Source organism: Microtus pennsylvanicus, chromosome 22 (assembly GCF_037038515.1).
Source record: "Microtus pennsylvanicus isolate mMicPen1 chromosome 22, mMicPen1.hap1, whole genome shotgun sequence".
NCBI lineage: Eukaryota > Metazoa > Chordata > Mammalia > Rodentia > Cricetidae > Microtus > Microtus pennsylvanicus.
The window spans coordinates 15924466-15945188 of NC_134600.1; the positions used below are offsets into that span (position 1 = coordinate 15924466).

The 20723-nt window shown below is 42.0% G+C and overlaps 1 protein-coding gene across 3 annotated transcripts in view; it reads left to right on the forward strand.

Moving 5' to 3' along the window:
• The window catches only part of Ptprm (protein tyrosine phosphatase receptor type M), a 694512-nt gene extending 688915 nt beyond the window's left edge, over positions 1-5597 (forward strand). For all 3 annotated transcript variants that reach the window (XM_075956536.1, XM_075956537.1, XM_075956538.1), the window contains one exon: positions 4861-5597. In XM_075956536.1, the coding sequence (XP_075812651.1) occupies positions 4861-4914 (54 nt within the window). In that variant the 3' untranslated portion in view covers positions 4915-5597. The remainder of the gene's footprint in view (positions 1-4860) is intronic.
• Positions 5598-20723: the final 15126 nt, after the last annotated feature.

Here is a 20723-nt window from a genome sequence, read left to right on the forward strand (position 1 = left end):
CTCAGTGTGATATGCAGTTATTTTGTTTCTGAAGCTTGATGACACGGTCTCCCTCTCCATGGCCATCTATTACATAGCGGTGAGGATTGTCTAGTCCCCCTGGTACAGAGTGGATGGTCACCAGTGTGACCTGCTGGGACCCCACCACCCTCAGTTTTCTGCACACAGGACCACTTCAGCTCCTAGCAGGAAGATTTGTCCAGTCCAAAGTGTCTGCTTGCCATTGTGAAACCCATCTGAGGTTCAGGCAGGCGCCTCAGAGAGGGAAGTTTGCTTCAGGTAAGGTCAGCAGACTGTTCTCTTTGAACCTTGAGCAGTTGACATGGCTGTTCAGTGTGCCCAGACTGACTGTGCCCCCCCCCCCCCGTCAGCTTCTCCAGCACAGGCAACGTGTGTTGACAAAGGCAGAGTGCCAGCCCTTCATGGGATGCCTCAGAACTGCCCTCACGAGCCCTGACCTGGTGACTCCCAGACTCAGCCAGCCACATGCCAGGACTTTTAATGAATGACCTCAGCTTTGGGTTCCATTTCAGAAGTCACTTCTCCCTATTCATAGAAGCCACTGACAGTCGGAATCAGAGTCTAGAGAGGGACAGCAAGTGGCCCTGATGGGGATGGGACCCAGCTGAACCTTTCTTCCAGACCAAGCAGTTCATGCCTGCAGCCAGCAGCTATGGTCTGAGTTGGAAAAACTCAGCACCAAGGGGTATATGTGTGTGAGTGTATGTGTATGTATTTATATGCATAGTTTTTTCTCAGAAGTATGGGGACGGCTCATGGGGCTTAATTATACCACTCGGAAGCAGGGGAGCTGAGGGAGAAAACTGTAGAAGTCTGGGCTATACCTGGTGATCAAGTGTAATCAGTGTCCAATGTAGGGAAATTTGAGGTGTTTCCCAGGTGCTCGGAGGAGGGAACATGGCAATTTGTGGCCTTTCTTTTCCTTCCCCTTATTTTTATGATTCAGAAACCAGTCATCATAGAATCTATGGGAATTGGCAGCTTGCTCACAATGGATGAGATGGGAGAAGGGGAACTCATTTTGAAAATTATAGCCATGCCTGAGATAGGGCAGCTCTGGTCACTGTTGGGTCACCGAACCTTAGCAGAGGAGCCTAGAATCCCTCATGAGTTTCCACTTTTTCTTGTGACCTGAAGCCGGCAGCCACAAGTCCCTACTAAATGTGTTTGAATATGTTTTTTTTTTTAAAGGACCATTTGTGGTAGTTACTGAAATTAATTGAACAGTTAGATCTGAAAAGAATCATTTTTATGCAATGAGGGATTACATTTCCATAAAAAAAATCATCGCTAGGATTCACAGAAACGAGAGAGATGATTGGAGCACGTGGTGGCCAATTTGTCAGTGTGGCCATCTGACAGTACAGCCTTTTAGAACTCTGAAATCCAAATTGCTTCTTTTAAACATTCCGAAAATAAAAGCATCCATTGCTAAAATAATCAATCATAGAATGTGAACCAGAAATAGAACATTGCAAAGGGTAAGTAATAGTGTTTCCAGGTCAAGGGTCTAAAGAATCAAACACAAAGAGAAACACAGGTCGTCAGAGAGAGGACGGCCTTATAAGATACTTGGCAGGCATCCAACCACACGCCACACGCTGCAGTCAGTCCTGTGTGTGAGTGCCGCAGAGGGCTGCACAGATCCCATCACTGCCCCCACCTCCAGTCATGTGGACCAGCACCACTGACATTAGAGGACCAGAGCTTTAGGTCTCAGGTACCAACTGGAGCTGCCAATCCCAGAAGCAGTTGCTGGTGCCACATCACTACAGTGCCGGAGGAAACATACGCCGTACCAACTGGAGCGACTCTGCTTCTAGGAGTAACTACACATAGAGTGCCCATACCCACTGCTGGCTGTCCACTACTGAAGGATCTCTATTCTTATGTGGCCACCAGTGACAGTGGCTCTCTCTGACTCTGCCTTGGTCTACTAAGCCAAAAGTGATCCATCCCTGCCAAAGATGCTCTATAGAGGCTTTCTGCACTGTGGTGCCCATGCAGCGATAAGGCCAACATTGTAGCATAACTCCCAGGCTAGTGAGTTGGCTCAACAGGTAAAGGCACTTGCTGTCAAAATGCTGAAGACCTGGGTTCCTTCCCAAAACCCCACATGGTAGAAGGAAAGGACTGAGTTCTTCCAATGTTGTCCTTCACCCATCTGCTATACCACAGTCCTACATCCTGCAAAAAATAAGTGCAAAAGCACAAAACAATCCATTCCTGGACTTCAAAGAGAATAACTGCCAACCAAGAATCCTGCACCTAGCAAGGCTACGATTCATAAATAGCAATAAAATGCTTCAGAGAAAATCAGACTGGAGGGGAGGGGGCATGACCACCATGCGGGCCTTACGAAAGATACTTAGTAGAGTTCAACATCCAGGTGTGAAATAAAGAACTACCACCATGAAAGAGATGAGTCCCAAAATAAGGATAGGTCTACAGAAGAGAAATGTAAAGAATCAAACATCTGTACAATATATATCAAACCACAAAGATGAAGAAGAGAGAAAAACCTAAAGAGGCAGTTTATGGTGGCACAAACCTGCGGCCCCAACTCTCAAAGACACACACCATGTTGCAGGTCAACAAGAAGAAGGAAGAGAAACAAAAGAGTCTTTAAAACTTCTAGAAGAAAATCAACCAGATGAGATGAGTACATCCTTACTGATCAACTGTCACCGTGAATGTAGATGGACTTGGTTCTCTAAAGAAACAGACAGGGTAAACAGGGTTATTTTGAGATTATCTAATAGTATCACCTCATCAGCAAATAAACACACCACCTGAAAGTTAAAAGATGGAGATATGAATCTCTAAGGTTCAATAAGCTAGCAGCAGTTAGCTAAGTTGTACATGGAGCAAAGACTAAAGACAACCATAATGAAGACCTGACAGTTACTAAGAGGGTATGACTGTAACTCTATATGCACCAAATTTCATTTTTTAAATCCACTAAAACTGTTGAAGAACTTCTGCTTCCCAGAAGTTACTGAACATTCTCATATGTTTCTTATTCTCCTTTTGTCTTTATCCAGAATACCTGTTTTTAATCCCATTTTAAATGATCATATATTCTTTATCATCTAAAGTAGAGCAGCCGAGAGTCAAAGAAGATGCTAGTAATAGCAATGGCAAGACCATGGCAGAAATCAAAACTGCACAGACAAAACCAAGACTTTGAGTCCCCTTTGCTAGCTCCATAGATCCTTCCCCTCCTAGAGCCCTGGATTACAAATGTAACTTAAGGAAGGGGACATTGCATAGGTTTTCAGTCCATCATGGCAAAGAAGCCACTGTGGAGCCACTCAAATCCTGATGGCAGAACGGCAGAAGTATGTGACAGAAGCTGTTCCCTTTTAGTTGATCAGGAAGCCCAAACCAAGATATAAAGTGGGCAGTGATGACATCTCCCCTAAAGACCTGTATCCAGTGAGCTGCATCCTCCACCTAGACCCTGCTTTCCAGTGTCCAAAACCTTCCAAAGCAGTGCCAGGTAGAGACCAAGAATTCAAAACATTAGCCTGTGGTTAATAAAGAAACTGCTTTGGGCCCGTTGATAAGGCAAAACTTAGGTAAGCAGGGAAGACAGAACTGAATGCTGGGAGAAAGAAGGGCGGAGAGAGGGAGAGAGAGAGACAGAGAGACAGAGAGATAGAGAGAGAGACAAAGAGAGAGAGACAGACAGACAGACTCACTCCATAGAGCCACCAGAGACAATTTACCCGGTAAGCCACTGCCATGTGGCGATACACAGATTAATAGAAATGGGTTAAATTAAGATGTAAGAATTAGCCAATAAGAGACTAGAGCTAATGGGCCAAGCAGTGATTTAATTAATACAATTTCTGTATGGTTATTTCGGGTGTAAGCTAGCCAGGTAGCCGGGACAAACAAGCAGCTCCTCCCTGCAACAAGCCTGTGAAGGAAATTTCAGATTTGAACCATAATGTGCTACCCTTCCTAAGAAGCTCTGTCCTCAATCTCCAGTGATCCCACAGTCCATGTTTTGGAACCATTCTTTCTTAGGTGCTAATACTTGGTTACCTGTCTCACCCTTCCCTCTACATCACAAACTTCTCAGATTAGGGGACAGTAAGGTGCATGACACTTAGGAGGACCTTAATCAATTCTCATGACATTAAAGAAATCCTACTGACTAAAAGGTCAAGGAAAAGCAGGGTCAGAGAAAAACCTTATCCACAAGCCTGTTGGGGACAAGCCATGCAGGCATTTCTTCCAGCCCCCCTGATCTCTCTGTCTAATCTTGATGTCCTGCACAAGGCTCAGATTGTTGTCAACACCCACGTAAAGCAAATGGGGCAGCATACCTTCATCTCTTGTTATCCATGAGGTCTTAGTTCCAGGACTCCTTGCAGACAGTCCAGTCCCTTATATAAAATGGCATAGAGTTTGCATATACCCAACTCAGCTTCCATGTACTTTAAATCTCTAGATGACTTATAATAAGGGACTAGAAATGCCGTGCTTAGAGTTAATGTACCCTGTTGTTTAGGGAATAGCAAAAAAAACCACAAACCTTACTTGCTCAGTGCAGATGCCATTCTTTTTCTGATAATAAACTGCATGCAGAACCCAAGCATCTTCAGCTTACAGAACTTCCCAGAATGCTAATGCACGCAGATACTAGAATTCTATCTAGGGAAGCATCGACAGTAGATACATTGTGATTCAAAATTGCTACTTTCTGATTCATTTCTAGTTCAACACTTTATCAGTTCTATGTCTTGCAATTAAGAACTTTCTTCTGCTGTCATTGCTCTAACAGAAGCAAAGTTTAGATGTAGCTGACCTTCTCACTTTCTCTTCCAGGATCAGTATAAGTTCTGCTATGAGGTGGCCCTGGAGTACTTGAATTCTGGCTGAGCGTATGAGCAGCTCTGCAGGGGAGTACCTTCCTACCACAGAGTCAAGACGTTCTGTGGCATCTGTGATGATGAGATGAATTGTCAGTATGCTTATTTTGCTTTGCATAATTGGCTCTTTTTAAGAGCTCAAGAAAGTGTTTCTAAAACTGCTTGCACTGCCCAGTTCCCTGTAATGCTGCTGCGTGACCAAAACACAGCAGACAGTCACCAGAGACTGTTCTCCTCGCCACTGGCCTTGTTAGAGCAGCACAGACATCTGGTCAACGAAAGAGCACAATTATATTCTTATGAAGGAATTTGTACTTTTGGGGTTATTTTTCCTTTTGTGGCTGTGACCCTTTGTCATTGTTACAACTGAGTGTATGTTTTGTTCTGTGGAGAATGCTACCTGGCATTATGATAATATATTCTTTTAGTTAATATTTGTATTTTAACATGTTGCATAATATAAGATTATATAGCTTTCAAGGACTAACAGATAAAGATGTAATGAACAAAGACACAGTGTATGAGTTGTTTCTAGCGGATTTGTATGGTTCAAAGAGAAAAGCTGGGGAGGCCTCCGTTCAGAAATGTAACGTGGTTAGAGTCACAGATCCAAAGCTTTTCCATTTGTTTATATTGTAAGTATTTTTTGATTTCATCAAATTATTTATTCATTAAAAGAAATTTTGTGATGCACGGTGAGTGACAATCATTTTTACTAAGCCTGAGAAGTGACTGACTGTATGGTGTTACCATTTGTGAATTCTCAACTCAGTAAATTTTGGCCCTGTCTAGTCTTGCTGTGTTGCTAGAAGCCAGGGAGAGCTTACACGTGGAACCTTGCCTTGGTGCATATTTGACTTCTGATAGGGTGGTGGTTAATTTATAAAGGAAATAAATCATCTATATATTGAGGGCATCGTGTGAAATGGTAAAAGGGCAAACACACACATGTGACAGGAACGAGAGAACGCATTTGTAACAAAGCCCCTCCCACAAAAACGACCATGATCCATTAAAGGCCACCTGCTAAAGCTACCTCCCAACCTGTCTGGCAATTTAACGTCAGCATGAGTTTTGGAAAACCACACGATAGCAGCCTGTTTGCCGGGTGCTTGAAAAGACACTGCTATAAGAAGCCCAGATGTAATCCCCTGCATCCTACCTGCATCCTATGAGACTATGGTAGAGTAAAACTATAAATCAGCAACAAAACGAACTCAGACCATACACAAGTTGACGACTGCCCAACACTCTTCTGAATGAACAATGGCCTACTGAAGAAATTGGGAAATTTTAAAAACATTCTAGAATCAAATAAAAATGAGAACACAGCATACCAGAACTTCTGGGATTTCACCAAGGTAGATCTAAGAGCAAACTGTGTAGATATAACTGCTCATGCTTTAAAGATCAGAGGGACCTAAAATAACGACACACCTCAAAGCTCTGAAAATGCAAACCCAGAATGCAGCAGATGGCAACATTATGGGGGAAATAATTTAAAAGATTTAAAAAACAAAAATAACAAAGTTAACCAGCGTTTGGTTCTTTGAAAAGATTTTTAAGGATGTGAGGGCGATCTGGCTGCGACATCTGTCACCCCATTGATCGCCAGGGTTGGTTTGGCTGATCTGGCTGGCTAGGCAGGTGTCCCCTTCCTCCCTCACCGCTCCATAGGCCTGCATCCCTCCTGAAGCTGCATGCCTGGTCGAAGAGGACGACCTTCCCCTAAGAGAGGAAGATGGGTCTTTGGTCAAGGGTATAGGAGTAGCTGCGCTCCCCTGCTAGAACCTCCAAACGTGGTTTTTGAAAAGGTCCGTTTGAAAAGATTTTTAAGACTTATCAACAAGCCCTAGCCAAGATAACCAAAAAAGCAAGAAAATACAAATTAATAAAACTGGAGATGTAAAAGAAAATCTTTCAAAAGAGTCCAACAAAATTCAGAATATCAAAGGAGACTTTGAAAACTTGAACTACCACAAGTTGGAAAAGCTACAAGAAATGGACAAATTCCAAATGTACCTATCAAATTAGAGCCAGAAGAGAAAACCTGAACAGACCCGCAACAAGCAATGACTTTGAGGCAGTAATTAAAATCATCCCCACCAAGAAAAGCCCAGGGGTGGTATTTATTGCTGAATTCTACCAGACTTTCCAGAAAGATCTCATATCAGCACTTCTTAAAATAGGCCACAAAGGAACACTACCAAACATATTCTGTAAAGACAAAATAACCCTGATACCAAGATGCCCAAAAACTGAACTCAGGATCACAAGCAAGTAGGTTAATTCAACATATACAAATAAACAAATGTGATATCATATTACTATGGTTAAAGACAGAACTCACATGATCATATCAATAAAACATACAAGGAGTTTGACAGAATTCAGCATAACTTCATGAAAGTCTTGAAGAAAATAGGAGCAGACAAAATATACTTCAATATAATAAAGTATTATATAGCATAACCTGTAGCCAATGTTATACCAACTGGGGGGAAACTGAGACCATTTCCTCTAAAATATGGAATGAGACAAAAGCATACACTCCCTCCACTCTTACTTAGTGTATTGCATGAAGTCTTATGGAAAGCAATAAGACATATGAAAGAAATATAAAATTTTTAAAAGAAAAAGTTAACCAATTCCAAAGTTAAGCTCTTCCTTTTTCAAATGATATAATTCTATACTGAAAAGTCACATGGGCTCCACCAAGAAACATTTGGATCTGATAAACACTTTTAGTAAAGTAGCTTAATACTATATATATATATATATATATATAGAGAGAGAGAGAGAGAGAGAGAGAGAGAGAGAGAGAGAGAGATTTCAGTAGCCTTTGTATATACCAATAATAAACTTCCTGACAAAGATATCGTGAAAAATATTCCATTCACAATATCCTCAACAAAATATAGACTAAACCTAACAACGAAGGTGAAAGACTTCTGATAGCAAAAGCTTCAAGTACTGAAAACAGAAATGGAAGATCTTACACAATGCAATGACCTTCCATGCTCCTGGGTTAGCATTGTGAAAACAGCCATATACTAGCAAAAGTAATCTGCAGATTCAATGGGATCCACATCCGAGTTCCAATGACACTCTTCATGAGTAGAAAAAAATATCCCAAAATTCATATAGGAACACAAATGGCCACATATATCTAAAATGATTCTAAAGAGAAAGAGTATACCTGAAAGCTTGATAGTACCTTACTTCAAACCATCCAACAGAGCCATAGTGATAAGGACAGTATCCCACCAGCACAAAAACAGACATGTACCCCAACACCACTGAATGATAAAATCCAAAGAGAACTATAACAACTTGTTTTTGACAAAGATATTTTTTAAATGCACTGGGGGGAAAACAGCCTTTTCCACAAATGACATTGGCAAAACTAGATACATACCTGCAGAAGAATGAAATTATAACCCTCTCTCACCATGAGCAAAACAAGTTTAAATTAGATCAGAGACCATAATTTAAAATTGGAAACGTTGGGAAAAACACTTTGTGGTTATAGTTGTAGATAAGAACTCCAGTAGTACAAGATAGAGTAGTATAAGCTATAGCCCAAGAATTGACAAATGGGATTACATAAAATTAAAAGGTTCTGCACATCCAAAGTAACTATCATCAGAATGAACAGCTAATCTACAATTATGAGAAAATCTTTCATAGCTATACTTCAGACAGGGGTTAATATCTAGGATATGTAAAGAACTGAAAATTTTAAATATAAAAACATCTTGATCAGTGAATGAATCAATGAACTAAACAGTTCACAAGAGAATACAAGTAACCAATAATTGTTTTCAAGAGTCCACCATCGCTATTCATCCCAGAAATGCAAATCAAAACTTTGAGATTCCAGTTCATCCCAGCCAGAATGTCTATAAGAAAACAAATGACAATAAACACTGGAGAGGATGCAGGAAAAGAGAAACTTATTCACTGTTGGTGGGGATGTAGACTAGGATTGCCCCTGCAGAAATCAGTGTGGGCATCTCAAGAACACAAAAATAGAACTACCATGTGACCCAGCTGGACCACTTCTGAGCATATACTCAAAGGACTGCACACCCAACTCGAGAGACACTTGCACATGCATGTCAATCACTGTGCTCCTTATTTCTGGTTGTAGTGAGCCCTGGAATGTCAGTGAAGATGCAGAGGTGGAAATAAAGGGCAGCGGTGAGTGGTACTTTCATCCTCAGATGGGGAAAACTGTCGCTTAGCAACATGAGAGCCTTGCAGTACCCTCTTCAGCTTCCTTTCTGGAGCTCAATAGATCCAATTCCATGTCTGTATTTTCAGAGTGTGTTCCAATATCCTAATTCTGGATACAAGGCGTGTGTAAATTAAATCCTGCTAAGTGGCAGTTGGTACCAAGATTTAGATATGTTTTTTAAATATCTATTTCATGTAGATTCTATGACTCAGAATTTAGGACTGTTTCCACAGTCTAGACGGAAGGTAACACAGGAGCCAGCCTTCTGAATGTTTAGTCTGAGTTAGCCAATTTTCCAACATGTTTAGTATCACTGTTACTGGATGCGATATACTGAGTAATTTATAAGGAATTAAGATTTATTTGGCTCATGGTTCTTAGAAGGTAGGAAGTCCAATGTCAAGAAGCCACCGTTGGTAAAACGCCTTTTGGTTTGTATGGATTCCACAAAGTCCCAAGTGGTACCACTTCTTGTGCCAAGAGGGAGGGACCACAGTCATTTGAGAGAGTGACTGGGCTGAGAAACATTTCCCAGATAACCCACTCATATATCCAGCAAGTTGCTATTTGTTGGCAGCAGTCTCTCCAATGTGGTCCTCTCTACTCAGGGATGCAGGAACAATACATGCCAGCATTTCTTTGATGTTCTAACTTTGGAAGTTATGGTTTGTCACTGGTATGGAATTACCTTATTGGTTACAAAAGTCATCCTTGCCCTCTGTGGGAAGAGACCACACAAGGAAATGAATGCTAGGAGGTGCGAACCCTTAGATCCATCTTGGAAGTTGATGCATTTTGGCCCTACCAGCTTCTCCTGCCAACAGCTCCCACAGTCCGTTTTAGTCTGTCCCGAGGAAGGCTTATGTAGTTATAAATAGTGCCCTATAGCTTCAGGTAACAGGAGACTCCCCAGTGCCAACTCATAAGGAAATGTCCTCTTAAATTCTCAAACATAGGAACTTATCCTTCCATGTTCCAAATATTTCCTCCATCTTACTCTTGCTAAGCTGAGAGCCATGTCTTGTTGGTTGTCACCTTGAACTACTTTGTCTCTGTCTTCTGAAATTTACCAAATTCTGCCCCACCTCCTCCTTCTGCTACCTCTGTGCCTTACTCCTTGAAATTATCAACATTTCCATGCAATGTTTCCCCTTTACCTTTTCTACAGAATAACTCAACCATCATTTTCCCAACACCCTAGTGTCTTTAATACCTATGATGGTTCACATTGGTTTTCAACTGGACAGGATCTAGAATCACCTAAGACATAAATCTCTGGGAACACATCTATGGGTGATTTTGAAGATTAGGTTCATTAATATGGGTGGCACCTTTCCATGTTTGGGGGTTCTAGACATAAAAAGGAGAAAACAAACCAGACACCTACAATTAACTCTGTCTGCTTCCTGACTGTACGGACTGGTTTTGTGTCAACTTGAGACAAGCTAGAGTCATCAGAGAGGAAGGAGCCTTGATGGAGGAGAGTCAATTGTCTATCTGTTGCTTTCATTGGTTAATTAATAAAGAAACTGCTTAGTCTTTGATAGGACAGAAAATTAGGCAGAATAGACAAAACAGAATGCTGGGAAGAAGGGAAGTGAGGTACATACTATAGCTCTCCTCTCCAAGATGGACACAGGTTAAGATCCTTCCTGGTAAGCCACCATCTCGTGGTGCTACACACATTAATAGAAATGGATTAATCAAGATATGAGAGTTAGCCAAGAAGAGGCTGGAACTAATGGGCCAGACAGTGTTTAAAAGAATACAATTTGTGTGTTGTTATTTCGGGGGCATAAGCTAGCCAGGCGGCCGGGAGCTGGGCAGCAGGAACGCAGTCCGCTGTTCCTCACTACAGAGCCTCACCTGAGGAAATGTCTCAATGAGATCCAACCGTAAGGCATTTTGCCAATTAGTGACCAATGGGGGAGGGTCCAGTCCATGGTCGGTGGTGCTGTCCCTAGACTGTTTGTTTTGGGTTCTATAAGACGGTAGACTGAGCAAGCTATGGGAAGCAAGTCAGTAGGCAATACCCCACCATGGCCTCTACATCAGCTCCTGCTTCTGGGGATCCTGCCCTGTTTGAGTTCCTGTCCTGATAGCCTTCAGTGATGAACAGCAATGCTGAAGTGTAAGCCAAATAAACCCTTTCCTCCACAGCTTACCCTTTGGCCATGGTGTTTCATCCTAGCACTAGAAACCACAACTACAACACTGGTTGTGAACACAGTGCTGTCAGATACCTCAGACTCTTGACGCTATGGCTTCTTGACCATGAGAAACAGATCCTCAAACCATGAGCTAACATAAGCCCTTCCTTTCTCAGGTGATTTTTCCTGGAATTTTGTTATAAAAGGGAGAAAAGTAACAAATATAGAACCATATAGCTCCAATATAACCACCCTCCAAATGGTCAGACTTAAAGAAATATACCCAGTCTTCCCATCCCAGACAAGCTAGGGTAAGGTTGTCAAACAGGGAAAAAAGACCAAATGTACCCTTGAAAGGAAACAGTTTAAAAACTGGAGAAAAAAATTAATAGTTTCCGAACTACTAGCCATCGGGCAGTGGAGGACAATAGACTCCAAGAAAGGAGAAACAAATCAAGTAGCCACCTCAGAGAGCTCTCAGCTTACAGCCGAGGTAGAATGCCTTCCCTAGGCTGGCAAGAGAAAGCCAAAGTGTGCACACTGGTGTCTTCTACTTCAGGTGAGACTGAGGCCATGCCTAAGGGCTTAGGATCAGAGACAAGAAAGTTACATAGACAACTATTTCACAGATCTTCAGAGGGCCTCCATCAAGTCCCTCAACCAAATGCTGATGACCGTAAGCATAGAAGGGGACTACGTGGGGCAGTGGGGTGAAATGATCTCTAGGCTCACCAGACCTGTGATGCTGCCTACTAAAAAACTAACTAGTGATCAAAGTGCTTCCAAATAACAGCATCACTGAACAAAACTGGACAATATTTGTAGAAATGTGAATCTATGCCAAGAAAGTAAAACTCATATCTACCACCCAACCAACCTCAAGTGACCAAGCAAACAAATAAGCAGGAAAATATCACATGTAACAAGAAGGAACGTCAATCAGGGACAGCTAGCCTACAATAATACAGATGACAGAACGTTAGGGAAGGGTGCTATTTACCTTTTGGTCAGTTGTTTCTTGAACCAGGGTCTTGCTGTGTGCATGAAACTAAATTCAAACCTGCCGTGTAGCCCAGGCTGCCCTCAAACTCAAGCTCCTCCTGCCTCAACCTCCACAGTGCTGTAATCAGTGGCCCATGCCACACACCTGAGTCAAAGCAATTATTTTTAACTATTTTACAAGTAGGGCAAAGTTAGAGGAGAGGTTTAGCATAGGTGAAATGATAGGGACCCAAGTAAACTCCAAGAGATGAAAAGATCAAAGTCGGAGATAAGATAATACACTACAGGGAGTTGCTATTGCATTGCCTTTTTCAGAGGGAAAAGAAATAGCAAATAGACATCACCACAAACTAGAAGAGAGGGAAAATTGAAAAGAGGTGAGTGTGAGTGTACTTCTGAAGTTTCCCTGAAGAGGAATAAAGGTGAACGTGGACACCATTTGAAGAAGTAATAGACCAAATTTTCCAAACTAAGAATTACAAACTCCTAAATGTAACAAGCTCTGAAAACTCAACAGAAACATAAAACTAGTAAAGCCCCTCAGAGTCAGATTGCTTAAAGCCAATGACAAAAACAGTCTCTCTCTCACACACACACACAGAGAGAGCCAGGGAAAAGACGGGTTGTCAACTTTACTGCATCTGACGTTAACTAAAATCCAAAAATGGAGGGCACACCTGTGAGGGAATTTTGCTTAATTTGAAGTAGGCAAAGCTACTTCTGATCTAGAGCTATGAGTTAGGAAGACACACCGTGAATCCAAATCTTTTGAGCTAGGAAAGGACACGACTTTCATCCAAATCCTCAGGTAGGAAGACAAACCTCTAATCTGGACCACACCTTCGGCTGGAAGTTTACATGGAAGAAGGAAACTTTTATTCTTTGCTGCTTGTCCTTGCCTCCTAGCAAGTCTACCCCTTCGCTGGCATTAGAGACTACTTCTTTGGGATTCTAGCACACACTGAAGACCTTCAGACATCCAAGCTCATAAACTGAACAACTACTAGATTCTTGGACTTTCCAGTCATAGCCAGCCATGGCGGGATTTGCTGAACCACATCCTGTATGTCATTCTAATAAATCTTTTTTTTTTCAACTTAGAAATTTAGTTTTATTTATGTTTTGGTTTTGCTTGTCACAAAATCTCTATATACTAGTGAGCTTTGGGGGACAGAATGGAGGCAAAAGAAGCTGTCTATGTTGTTCTATTTATTTTGATGGTGACTCCGTCTTTCTTCAGTGAAGAAAGTACTTGGAATAGGCTAAGGGGAAATTGCCTGCAGTTTGAGAATACTGCCAGATCCCATGTCTCTAACTGAGTTCATCAGCCTCAGCGAGCCTATGCTATTGGGTAAGCAATATTGTTTGTGGAGCACCTGTTGGATACATGGAGCAGGGAGCACAGAGAAGCCAGCTGACCCATGTGGAAGGCAGAAGACTCGGAAAACTCTCAGAACATAAGGACACAGAAGTCTAGGTGACCTTAGGAGCAATGGCTCTTGTTCTGTTTTCAAATCAGTATCACCAGGGAAACTTCCAGGATTACAGATCCCCGGGGTTCATTCCCTGTGAACATGTGTAAGAGAGGGTGCACAAAACCACAAACCTGGCTACTCTTATTATAAATAGGAGAGAATGGGCAGAGTCTTGGGGGGAGGGGGAGCAGTCGTGTGGAGGCCCAAAAATGTGAGCCTATTGTCACCTTATCTGATACAGAATTTGGATGTTGTTCAAAATGGTTGACCAGTGTAGTTGCATATCCCAACTCAGGATGGGATTACTTGGTTCTTTTGACATTAAGATATGGATCTACAGGTAGTTCCACTCCATCCTGACAGGTGGTCAGGATATGCAAACATACTTCTGAAGCCCCTCTTCAAATATGAGGAGGGTAGCCTAAGGGTTTTTTTTATTGATGTTTTATTGAACTCTACATTTTTCTCTGATCACCTCCCTGCCTCTCCCATCCCCTTCAACCCTCTTTAATGGTCCCCATGCTCCCAATTTACTCAGGAGATCTTGTCTTTTTCACTTCCCATGTAGATTAGATCCATGTATGTCTCTTTGTTGTCTATGTTCTCTGGGATTGTGATTTGTGGACTGGTGTTCTTTGCTTTATGTCTAAAAGCCACTTGTGAGTGATTACATACGATATTTGTCTTTCTGCGTCTGGGTTATCTCACTCAATATGATGTTTCCTAGATCCATCCATTTGCCTGCAAATTCCAAGATGTCATTAATTTTTTTTTCTGCTATGACCTGATGATTCTCTGTATTTCCCCCATGTCTATTGTTACGTTCCCTTTTTCATTCCTGAATTTGTTAATTTGGATATTCTCTCTCTGCCTTTTGGTTAGTTTGGATAAAGGCTTGTCTATTTTGTTGATCTTCTCGAAGAATCAACTCTTTGTCTCATTGATCCTTTGTATTGTTTTCTTTGTTTCTATTTTGTGGATTTCAGCTTTCAATTTGATTATTCCTACCATCTAGTTCTCTTGGGTGAGTTTGCGTCTTTTTGTTCTACAGTTTTTAAATGTTGTTAATTCACTAGTGTGGAATTTTTCCAGCTTCTTTATGTAGGCATTTGGTGCTATGAATTCTGTGTTAACACTGCTTTCATTGTGTCCCATAAATTTGGGCATATTGTATGGTCATTTTCATTGATTTTTTAGGAAGTCTTTAACTTCTCTTTTTATTTCTTCCTCTACCCATTGATGATTCAGGTGAGCATTGTTTAATTTCCATGTCTTTGTGGGCTTTCTGGAATTAGTGTTGCTATTGAATTCTAGTTTTAAGACATGGTGATCTGACAAGATACGTGGAGTTATTTCAATTTTTTTTATCTATTGAGGTTTATTTTGTTACCAAATATGTTTCTGTAAGTGTCCCTGGTCTGCATCTGTTCCTGCAGAGGTCCCTGGCTTGGGGTTAGTCCTGCAAAGGTCTCTGGCTCAGATCTACCCCCTCAGAGGTCCCAGACTCACACCTGAACCTACAGAGGTTTCTGGTTCATGTCTACTCTCTCAGAGGTCCCAGACCAACACCCAGATCCACAGAGGTTCTGGGTCAGACCTAGTTCCTTGGAGGTCCCAGACTCTCACCCAGACCCTGAGCCAGGACCCAGGACCCACAGAGGTCTCTGGCTCTGGCCCATTCACTCAGCGATTGCTCCCCTGCGCCTGCTCCAGCGGAGTTTGCCATCTCAGGCCTGCTCTGGCCTAGGTCGCTGGCCCCATCCTGTCCTGCTTCCACAAATGTCCCTGATCTGGATTTGCTCCTGCTCCCATGGAGTTCACCATCCCGGGCCCCATATATCTTGTTTCTATATGTATATATAGACAGATTCATTCTTTCTATATATGTTACTCTAGAGAATTCTGACTAATACACAGTTGTAAACACAACCAAAGAAAAAGGGGGGTTGTATAAAAATAAAATTGAGGGAGACTTTTTTTTTCAGCACTTCAAACCAAAAGATAAAGCAATAATTTATAGTACTGAAAGACAAAACTTTTAACCTAGATGTATAGAAAGATATACCAAAAGGCATAACTAGAACCAGATAGATAGATAGATAGATAGATAGATAGATAGATAGATAGATAGATATAGAAAGAGAACTAGAATTTTGTCCCCAACAGAAATGCTTTCTAAAGCAATAATTACAATGAAGAAATGTTTGAAATTTCCATTTGAAGGATGAAGGAAATTGACTGAGATAAGAATCTGATCTATACAGGCAATGAAAAACACTGAAGAGAGTTCTTACAAGGATACATATAAAGAACTTTTCAAAAATATTTAATATTACCTCCTAAATTTAAAAAAATTAACATGTAGCATATGGTTTGTAACATGTAAGAAATAGATATGAGGAAAAGAGTGGTAAGATTTTTCTGAACGTGAAGTGGTGCGATGTCACTAGACAGCGATGACAATCTTAAATACTACATTGTAAAGCCCGGAGCAATCCCTAAAATAATGTAATGAAGAATATATATATATATATAGTTCCTGAGCCAACAAAGAAGATTAAATGGATCGTGAAAGAGAGTCAATTTCCAAAAGAAGGAAGACAGGAAAATAGAATGAAAACAGATGGGACAAGCAAAAAATAAACAACTACAACAATAACCACACTAAATTGTGAATAGCATTCCAGTTAAAAAGCAGAGCGTCTCAGATTAGAGGACACAGGAAAGACCCGACTACATGCTGCCTACAGGGAACCTACCTTACAAATTAAGAAGCAAGTTGTAAAAACCCAGCCATCTGCCTTCTGTTATATTCCCAAGTTGCTGAAAACTACCAGGAGAAAAAAAACTTATAAAAATGGGTATGTTATTGCTATTGTAAGTTTGTGGTATGTTTCCTTCTCCACTCCCCATAGTAAATGACCCAAGACTTCTACCTAAGCTGCTGGCACCAGACTGACTTGACTTCCTCCTTCACAGGGAACAGCAGCTACCTGCCCGCCATCTACTAGGTAAGTGTGGAACACTTTTCACCAAATTCAGAGAAATGGCACCGGCTCCCCTCCTCTATCAAAGTCCTGAGCAGCCATCCCTGAAATCCCCAGGTTCAGGCTCCCATCAGAAATGGAGGCTGTCTTAATTAGGGTTTCTATTGCTGTGAAGAGACACCATAATCACAGCGGCTCTTATAAAGGAAAGTATATTTATAATTGGGGCTGAAACAGTTTCAGAGGTTTAGTTCATTGTCATCATAGCGGGAAGCGTGGCAGCATGCAAGCCAGGCGTGGTGCTGGAGAAGGAGCCAATAATTCTACATATGGATCGACAGGAAACCTTAAGAGAGAATGACACTGGGCCTGGATTGAGTATTTGAAACCTCAAAGCCCACTGCCATTGACACACTTCCTCCAACAAAGCCACACCTCCTCATAGTGCCACATCTGTCTATGGGGGTCATTCTTATTCAAACCCCAGAGGGTCTCTTTGCTATTTCTCTCTCACTGCCTTTGAAGGAGACACCCAATCCTCTTAGCTGCGTGTCCTACCGTTCAGTCCTCATGTATCTCCATGTTCAACGTCTGGGTCATGCCGCAGACCAGAGAGTCCACAGGGCCACGGGCAACCACGTGACACTTAGCATTAGTGTAATGAGACTGAGGTAAGAGGGAACAAATCAGTTGGCAGGCCTTTTTGTAGGCACAGGCAAGTCATATGTGTATGGAGAATTGGTTCTGAGTCAAAGCAACCAAAATATTAAAACACACACAGAGACAGGCAGGCAGGCAGGCAGACAGACAGACAGACACACACACACACACACACACACACACACAAAGACGGGAATTAAATAAATGAATGTTTGCTCTTACTCTCAGGGCTACTTGCTATAAAATCCAGGCTAGGAAAGGGGAAAAAATAAGAATCAGATCACAGTTTTGCATCTGACAGATTAAAAAACATTTTTTAAGTAAAAGGAAGGGTATCTGTCTGAAGGAGTGGAAGTTAAAATGCAGGCAATTAGCAGACAAAATGTCATTTTCACTTTCCTGCCAGTTAATGGTGTCCGAAGGCCGCGGCCGTGGTGAGATGAGAGTCTCAGTCCTGAGTGACAGGCACTCTTTAAAAGAAAACCTGCCATGACGGAGCAACTGCCACGCAGTCGTTTGTTCCATATTGAGAATAAGAACCCTCATTTCCCGTACTCGTGTTTCGGGGAGCTATGGTAGCTGTCAGATAGGTCTGCAAAATCTCTGCCACTTCCCAGCAGGAGGCGGCTGGAGTTCAATGTGAACTGTCTCTCCCGGCAGGTGGCCCTGGGAAGGCGGCGGAACCTTTGCAAGGTAGAAACTCACGGGAGAAAGCGGGTCACTTGGAAGTGTGCCTTAGGCTGTCTAGGCTGCCTCCACCTCCACTTCCTGTTTACGCTCTGCTTTGTGAGAGTAGATAAAATATGATGTGCTCAGCCAACCTCCTGTTCCTCCCACCGTCCCGTCCCTCCCTGCCGCGAGTCTTCCCAGGATGGGTTCTATCTCTCTGAAACCGCAAGCCCAAAGATGCTTCTTGAGCTGCTTAGCTCAAGAGTATTTACCGCACAAGAATGTAACCAAGACGGGGTAAGATCGGGATTCGCCCATCTCTGGCGTCAGCTCTATTAAGTAGCTCTTCTAACAAACGAGATGAAGTTGAACGCGCATGCTTACCTTTCAAAGGCCAGGCTTTTGATCGTGACAGTCATGTACTACACACTTCAGGAAGGCCAGATGCCTTGATAGGATGTCTCCCTTTCGGAGAACCCAACTGATAAAGAACTAAGGTCTCCAACTAACGACAATGTGGAATTAAAGTACTATGGTTTGACTAAATGTCTCCTAAAGGGCCATGTATTTAAAAGCTCAGTCGCCAAACCGTGTCACTTGGAGGAGGAAGTAGAACCTGAAAGAAGTAAAGCCCAGCAGGAAATCTCATCGCTGAAGGCATGCCTTCAAAAGGGGCATTAGGGTATAGAACCTTCTTCTTCCCTGCCCTTTGCGGGTTATCGTCCGCTCTCCAGCCACTACAATGTGCTTCTTTGCTCTAGATCCACGGGCAAGAGGGATAACCTAGTCATGGATGGAAACCTCCAGAAGCATAAGCCATGTATTCATCAGAAGTTGACGTGGTTGAACTGGTGAAATGGCTCAGCGGATAAAAGCATTTCTCGCCCAAGCCTCATGACCTGAGTTCAGGCCCCCGTCACCCAGAGTGGGAGTGGGGAACCAACTCCTGATTGTTGTCTTTAGTCCTCCATACCCATATTGCGGCATATCTGCACATCCAAACACACACACACACACACACACACACACCATATATACACACACCATATATACACATAATAATAAATTAAATAAGATTTTTACTCAGCTTTTTCTCGTTATACAAGCATATCTAAGATCATCAATTTAAAAAGAAAAAAAAAAGGTTTATTTTGGCTCATGGTTTCAGAAGTTTGATTTAATCTCAACTGGTCCAGTTGCCTTTGCCCCTGTGGTCAGTGCTGTCTGTCATGATGGGAGCAAATATGGGGGGGAAGCGACCTACCTATGATAGCCAAGAAATAGAGGGGAAGGAAATCCCAGGATCCCAATATCCCCTGTCCCCCTCAATTCCTGCACTTCCTTCCATTAGACTCTACCCCCTCCTGATATCACAAACACATGGCCTTTGTAGGGTCAAGCTCCAGTGGTGACCATCTCAAGTATCTCTTAGAGGAATGTAAAGCTGCTCCCCAGGTACACCTTGCCTAGGATACCTGAACAACGAGGGTCCAGATCCAGCCCCTATTCTGCTCTCTGGCTACTAACCATCATGAACAGCGTGAGAAAAATCAATGTTTTTCTGCTGAAGTGACTGAGTGTTGTGGGGTGATGATGCAGATGGTGTCTCTTTAGATCCTCACTCTGGGTCTCCCACATTCCCAACGTCACATCCTTTACACTGTTTCTTACGTTTCAATGGATGTGAGTTTAGTGGCTGATGTTCTTACCCCAGGCTAAAGCTCCAGTTCTGATATTCTTTAGAAGCTTCTAGAAAGAGGAACTTCCAAACTAGAAATTTAGAACTGTAACCCACCCTCTTCTGCCCAAAAGGATTCATGTCCAAAATATTGGGTTTAAGAGATCACTGAACTGGGGCAAAACTGAGCGTTTCTTTCCAGCATTCTGGATAGATCTGACTCTGCCTCGGAGAAGTCAGGGCTTTCCTTTTTCAGAGCTAATGGATTTCTTAGTGCCTGGGGGGAAATCCGTGCCTGTGAAAGAACGCTTGTTACTGATTACAGTTTTGGCAGTGTCCCAATTATTCATCTTAACAATTTATTAGATAATTAGAAATCTTTTAAATATTATATAATCAGTGTTATCCTAAATATTTATAGTTACTAACAACTAGTTAGAAAAAATTATGATTTTTTGCAAAATAACTCTTCCCAATCAATATAAACTCAATTGCAAACTTAACCTGGTACTCTCGGATATTTAATTAAAATCTAAATATTAACATATTAATTCCCTTCAGAGTTCTATTGTGTTAAAATGCTAAGGCTCCCATAAATGAAGCTACAAACTTGCTAATGCCCTCACACCGGAAGTGGGTGTAATGATGTGTGTGCCATCTTTTGTTGTTGTTGTTGTGTTGTTTGGGGTTTGGTATTTTTTTTCCTTTTTTAAAAAATAGACTTTTTTTCTCATAAATATCCTGATTATAGTTTTCCTCCCTCTACTCCTCCCAGTTTCTCCCCACCTCCTCTCCCATTCAGATCCACCCCCACTTTCCGTCTCTCATTAGAAAACAAAAAGGCTTCTCAGGGAAATTATAAAACTAAACTAATGCACCAGAATAGAACAAAGAAACAGAAGGAAGAATGATGGAGGAAGGTCATTGGTTAATACAGAAACTGCCTTGGCCCATTTTG